The sequence below is a fragment of the Pseudochaenichthys georgianus genome, chromosome 11 (assembly GCF_902827115.2).
Source record: "Pseudochaenichthys georgianus chromosome 11, fPseGeo1.2, whole genome shotgun sequence".
Classification (NCBI taxonomy): Eukaryota; Metazoa; Chordata; class Actinopteri; order Perciformes; family Channichthyidae; genus Pseudochaenichthys; species Pseudochaenichthys georgianus.
Genome location: NC_047513.1, coordinates 27,962,346 through 27,969,709, shown reverse-complemented (window position 1 = coordinate 27,969,709; position 7,364 = coordinate 27,962,346). Strand labels below are relative to the sequence as shown.

The following is a 7,364-nucleotide window of genomic DNA, read 5'->3' as shown; positions in this document are numbered from 1 at the left end:
AATTCGTTTCCCCTTCATATCCGTGCTTTGTATCACTCATGATATCTAAATAAATCCTTTAGTCTGAAGTATGACCGGAAGTTGTGGATTAGTTTGATACTTCTGGTTTTGCGTCTACTCTGGTGATTACGGAAATAACTGCTACGCCAGAATCAAATAAATAAAGGATTACATTCGAGTCGCTATCTGTGTAAGCCTGTATCACTGTCCACAATGTCCAGGCAATCCAACCGAACAACAGACAGCAAGAAGATGGTAGGCGACTCCCGCAGATTCAACGTCAACCAAACCTAGCTAACCTAGCAAGCAAAATGCTAACCGTAGCCTTGTAGCTAACACACCAACTGTCCATTCTCTGCAAACTCTGCTAGCAAAATAACCTGTCAGTCATGTGTATTTGTTTGACAGATGTTTCTATATATTTCAAGCTTTTGAAACTGGTGAATGAGTTCTTCATTCATTGTTAAGTACTGCTAACTTTGACAGGAAGTGTTACGTTAGTTCGTTGTAGCACGAGCTAAATAGTCTCTCTAAAGTTAGCTTTCATGCTCACTTTGCAGCCATTGTAATATTTACGATAACTTTCCAAATGAAAAAACGTATACATTTTTAACAAAACCTTGTATATATTTCTGTTTTCATGTTCAGCTCAGTCAATTCAGTTTTATTTGCACTGTTAAAAGGGTTGACATTAACGTCTTATAGCTGCAGTGCAGACTCAAGTGTGTGAAGAGTCGACTAAACATATGTATATGCAAGGGTGTAACTTTGGTTTGAGAAGTGAGGGACACACAAAACAGCGCGTCCTCCGCAATGAAACATTGTTCTCGATTTAATTCCATGTCCTGCCTTTCTACAAATATATACTAGTGACTATGGTGTTAACTAATCCAAGAAAAATGTGTAGTGTATATAATGAGTGTGCAAACGTATCTATCAATGAACCTGTTTTATTTGTGATGACCTCACATCCTACAGGGGGGTCCGGGGGCATGTACCCCCGGTAAGATTTGTTTCTTTAAATTGAAGTTGAAGGCATCAATCTGGTGCACAAATGAAGAGATTTATGGATACAGCTCTCAACACTCATATGAAACAGAACTGTATATATTTCAATACTCAAAAAGCCATTAGAATATGCTCACAACCAATAACACATCATTTATATACTCCTCTCTCCTATCTTTATTTGACCTAGTCTGCATTCTTTCTTTTATTTATGCATATTTTACTAATCACTCCCCTTTCAAACTGTGTTTTTAATTTTTTACTGACATTGGAATTATTTTTTTACTTATTTTGAACAACTATATTAAATAGATGGAAATATTTGTTTAGACCAAACCGTTTGAGACCCACTGAGATAACTTAAGACAAGTTTACAATATAATCACTCAGCGAGTCCTTTACCTCCCTGAGCTGATGTTATCTCAGCCTCTCAGTCCGAATAGATAGGACTCTCTCTCCTTATTGTTGAAACAGCTTCTAATCTCCGTTAGCTCCGAGCTAGCAGCAGATGCTAACAACAACCCTGTAACTCTCTCTCTCTCTCTCTCTCTCTCTCTCTCTCTCTCTCTCTCTCTCTCTCTCTCTCTCTCTCTCTCACACACACAAAATGTGCTCCTGACACACACACACACACACAAAAAATGCGCTCCTGACACACACACACACACACACACAAAATGCGCTCCTGACACACACACACACACACACACACACACACACACACACACACACACACACACACACACACACACACACACACACACACACACACACACACACACACACACACACACACACACACACACACACACACACCACACACACACACACACCACACACACACACACACACACACAGACGCTCCTCCGTGACGATGACCACTTGCGTAAAAAAAAACCATTTGAAAAGTGGGGGGGGGGGGATACAAACAGGATTTTGAAATGTGGGGGGGACATGTCCCCCCTGTCCCCAGTGGAAATTACGCCCATGTATATACGTCATGTTTATTATTCAAAGTGTACAATTATTATTAATTAATCAATTGTTTTATTATGCAATCACACGTCATTTCAGCACCAGACGCTTTCCCCAGTATGATCTGTTGCAGACATGGTGCAGAAGTAGCCCTGTATTTGAATGCACCTCTACACATTAGAGGCATTTATTTATAATTGACTAGCATGCTTCTTGCTTGTTTAATTTTAGCTGTGTCATGACTCATGATATAAAAATAGAATCAAATAGAGGTATTTACACAATTTTTTCTTACCTAATTTTATCATTATCTGTTTGTCACATCACCGTCAATATAGATCTATGTATTATTTAAGGTTTGCCCCAGTAGTTTTCCCCATTCAACAAGGAGGAAACCTGTTTTGCCAGACTCGATCAGTTAACCTTTATGCCCTTATTCCAGTGTGATTCATTTGGTTTTAGCAGCAGGAATAAAATGAACCTTTTTAATTTCCTGTTGTAGAACTCTGAGCTGTTCACCCTGACCTACGGGGCCCTGGTCACCCAGCTCTGTAAAGACTACGAGAACGACGAGGAAGTCAATAAACAACTGGACAAGATGTAAGTACCAACATTGCGTGTCATTTACTTGTGTTTGTATTCATGTAACTTGACAGCGAGAATGCAATTTAACATTGTTTCAATTCAGAGAACTGATGTGCATTATAAAAAACACTCAGACAACACACTTCCACTGTTACCACATTTAATTTGACATTTCACAAAATGCTTACTGCTATTTTTGCCTTTCAGCAAGCAATACACCTTTGTAGTAAAAAAGTGTACATCTCTGTGTCATTATTGTGACTTCTGTTGGTCATGTGTTCCAGTGTTTTAAGCCTTTTTAATGGTAAATTAGGGTTAATGATATGTTTTGTTCACACCCAACATTAGTTAACGATGTAGATGCCTAGCAAGTTAGCAACCACAATAACTTTTTGCTATATTTTATACAAACAAAGCATTATATTTTCTTATCCCAAATTGTTTTATTAAGTGCATTTGTCCTTACTTTATTTAATATATTTTGTTGTAGTTATTTGTGTATGCCAGTAAAAGTCAATTTAATAGGTTTCACATTACAATACATATCACATACCAACTTCAAAATACTAAAGCACACCAATACCAAAGACAGTGACACATACAGAACTAGTGTATGTTAACTATTTCAAGATATAACCTTCCTCTTGAGTACATAAACTGAGTTAATTTATTTCAACATGTAAAGGTTTATCGGTTGCTTGTTGAACCAACAGAAGGGAAGGGATTTTTCTGGCCTCTTGGATCTCTCCCTTTAAGTTGCACCTTAACACTGCTCTGACAAATTCTGCTGCCCTCTATTCATAATACGCACGCACATTCACAGTTCTGTGTCAAAGGTTTCCCTCTGATCTTGTCATTTTGAAGTTCATATGTTTTTTTTTATGAGAGAACTAAATATCCGGAAGGCAATGTTGCATACTGTCATCCCGCAAAATAAGATTAATGAAAATGGATGGGTTTTATAATTCAGGTATTCAAAACAGTCTGTCAAGCTGACAGGACTTTGGACTTGATGTACTTTTCTTGTTGGTTGTGCGTCTACCCTAAGCTCTCCCCAAGCTTATACATGATGAGGATTGTCTTACCTGTCCTTAGAAGGCAGTGAGTCCGCACGGCCCACTCTGCCAACCGGTCAGATTCAGACCTTTTTAGGATCGGGATGCATCAGTTGTCTCTAGATTCTATATTATGTTAAGTTGACTTGACCTTCTATTACCACGGTTATCATCATTTGCCAAGCATATGACTCTAAAATGTTTGGAGCATTTGGAAATGTCTAATATCTCTTTTACTATAATCTCCTCAGTACTTTTCTTCTACTATGGAAAGGAAAATTGACTTCATTAGTTTCTTTTGCTAATCTCTCTCTGTCTTCATAGGGGTTATAACATCGGAGTGCGTCTGATCGAGGACTTCCTGGCGCGCTCCAGCATTGGCAGGTGTCAGGATTTCCGAGAAACCGCAGATGTCATCGCTAAGGTAATTCAAAAATGTTTTCGGGCCAATCTGATCGAGACTGTGGTCTTGACCCAAAGACAAAGGTAGAGAGGGAAGGAGAGAGGACAGATCCAAATAATTGATGAGGGAAAGAAGGAAAGGATGTTGCTCGAGGTTGGAGGAAACTAAAGGTTGTGAATGAGCATAAAAACTTAAAGTCCCAGTGTGCTTCCTTCTAAACTTGAGGCCAAGATCCCATTCCTCTTTGCTTTGGTGATGGTATCCTTTACATTCAGAAGGCCAAGATTCACTTACATGTGGACTGACATTTAATATCACTCTTCAGAAAGGTGACATTTAGTGACACCCTTTTCTCAGTAACACTGTCAACATACTCTGAGTTAAGCTCTGAATCAGCAATGCTACACAACGCAACTCTGCCGAAAGGAATCCTTACTGAATAACCTGGCTGATCTTAGTACTGTTATGAGTATTACGATCGATCGGCCGATTCTCACTCTATGCCGATCGATCGCTGCTCTCTAAAAATGCAGATCGCGAGAGCCGATCGCATGACGTAAAATGATGACGTAAAATAATGACGTAAAATACATGCACTTTTCTCTGTGCGCGGCAAAACAAGCTCGCCAAAATGGCTTCACCAGTCTGGCAGGATTTGAAGGTGTCCGAAAAAGACAGTAAAATAGCGGTATGCAACGTGTGTGAAGCAGAAATCCTGCAGCTCCGCCCGCTGTGACGGACCGGTGAGCAGAGCGAAACATACACTAAGAGTTACACCTAACACACTTAGCTATTTTATCCACCTCTGGAACTAGCTAAACTAGTTATACATATATTTACTCTTCACTGTCGGGTCACTCAGTACTGGATCAGTGAGCTGCATGAGACGCTTCCGCTCATTTCTCCCGTGTTATTCTCCAAAGTTAATGTAAACTTGAATAATGCACTTCATTTGAATGTAATAATTATGTTGGTTGTTGTTTGTGGAAGCGCCAGTGAATGAGCCCCATTAACTGAGTTTTAAACATCACTTTAAATGGAAGATCCCCATAGGCCCCGCCCACTCGATCGGATCGGCGATCGGTATCGGCCAATACTGATTCCGGCGATCGGCCCCAAAATTGGCGATCGGAGCATCCCTAGTTATATGTTGCTCTTTAATATGTCTGTCTGTATTAATCCTGGCTCTTGGTCATGAAGAGAAGGGTCATGCCTGTAAATGGAGGACCACTGAGGGACAGTGGTTTGCAACGTGCAGCGATAGCCCTGCCCGAGGATATGTTATGAGCTCGAGCCAAACTCTGAAACCACCTCAGACTTTGTGTGAAATGTATCTGGAGGTCTGCGGTCTTCAGACTCTGGCCTGCTTACCACCCCCCGCACCAAACTGCGAACCTTCGGGGACAGAGCCTTCAGCGTGGCAGCCCCCATCCTCTGGAACGCTCTCCCTGCGGAGGTCCGCAACATCCCCACTCTTGACGCCTTCAAAAGGGCCCTCAAGACCCATCTGTTCACCAAGGCCTTTGGCCCCTAATCTATTTGTTGTTTTGTCTGTCTGGTTGTCTGACTGCCTTTTGTTTTGTTTGTTTTGCCCTGTTCTTCCTTGTAAAGCGACCTTGGGTCTCATGAAAGGCGCTATATAAATCCAAGCTATTATTATTGTTCAAAAACAGATTTTCATTCCATTTCATGAATGGTTTCTTAAGTTGTGTTGCTACTTCTTTAGCTTCAGTGTGTCTAAAGAAACTGTTGTCTGCACTGCGGACTCAGACTATTTAAGATAAGAAACATCCGCCCTGTGTCAGTGAATATTTTAGCGCGAGCAAACTTTGTGCTTGCATGAGGAAGCATGCCGACACATCACAGGGACAGTGCTGCAGAGGAAAAGAAGCAACAGAGACCAAGTTATCAGATATCAGGTGTGTGTGCGAAAAAGACGAGGCATTCGAGTTAATTTAATGTGCAATCCAACATTATTGCTTTCAGTTGAGTTACCCTGGAGATTCTGTCTTTGCTTCATCCACTTGTGAACGTGTTGTGGTTGTTTTCAGGTTGCATTTAAGATGTATCTGGGAACCACCCCCAGTGTGTCCAACTGGAGCCCGGCAGGAGATGAATTCTCTCTCATCCTGGAGAACAACCCGCTGGTGGACTTTGTGGAGCTGCCGGATAACCACAGCACGCTGGTCTACTCCAACCTGCTGTGTGGAGTCCTCAGAGGAGCCTTGGAGATGGTAAAGTCAACATACTCAATGATTTAAACAACACTTCAGATGCATCAAGTTGTCGTAAAAAAAAGTAGGCAATGATTTCTGAGCTACAACAATGAGATGGCAGAAGAATTCCCTGTTTCTCTTATTTTTAAATCTTATATTCAACTGAACATTTTAGTTTTGAAGACCGACCAAACAAGATATTAAAAGACGTCATCACATTGGACTTTGAATAGCTGTGAACTCAATTTCTAATAGATTTCCTTTGCACATTTAGAACATATGTTTTGCATAAGAACGTGACCTATTATTTGTCTGATTTAGGTCCAGATGGCCGTGGATGTGAGATTTGCTCAGGACACTCTGAGAGGAGACAATGTGACAGAAATCCGCATGAAGTTCATAAAAAGGATCGAAGAAAATCTCCCCGCAGGAGACGAGTGATCGGAAAAGAGATCCTTCCCTCCCCTTCTTGTGTCGAGATGGAGGACTGAGTCATACAAGGAACAAAATCAGACAATGAACTGAACTCAGAACATCAAGATGAGTGGTACATCTCAACTAACATTTCCTTGGCACCGATCTGTGCTCCAGTTTGAGGGAGAAGTTTCGTAAGGCTGGGCCATTTATCCGTCGGCATCCCTCGAGAAAAGTCACTTTTTCTTTTCATTAAATGTTAAAATATTGAATCTTTCTTGAAAATAATGATGGCTTTTCATTTGTATAGACTTTCTTTTGTTGGTGCATGGCTGGAGAGCCTGACCTCGTAATGTCTTTATGTTTGTCTTGTTGGTTATCTCTCTTTTTTTTTTTAGGAAATCACACTATATCGCTGCCAATTATATGGCATGTTAATTAATTTATGTAGAAGGATATGTCAAATAAAAGCGACGTATTTAATATGATGATTTTTCTCGTGTGTTTGAGTGTAGAGACTTTATGACACACACACACACACACGCACACGCACACACTCTGTGTCCTCTGTACCACCCTGTCAGTACTGTGGGACCGTTATTTCTTGAGAGAACCGCAGCCGCTTTCCAAAGGCAAACAATAACAGACCTAATGCCTCTCTTATGTTTGTTCAGGGTACATGGAAGTAATCTGTGTGGTTGTGTGTGT

At 40.8% G+C, this 7,364-nt stretch overlaps 1 protein-coding gene across 1 annotated transcript; it reads left to right on the top strand.

The window, feature by feature from the left end:
- The first annotated feature begins 97 nt into the window (after positions 1-97).
- On the top strand, positions 98-7,144 carry trappc3 (trafficking protein particle complex subunit 3). The gene is made up of 5 exons (XM_034095204.1): positions 98-255; positions 2,486-2,583; positions 3,948-4,047; positions 6,078-6,260; positions 6,564-7,144. The coding sequence occupies exons 1-5, from the start codon at positions 214-216 to the stop codon at positions 6,681-6,683; spliced, it is 543 nt and encodes a 180-aa protein (XP_033951095.1). The 5' UTR covers positions 98-213; the 3' UTR covers positions 6,684-7,144.
- Positions 7,145-7,364: the final 220 nt, after the last annotated feature.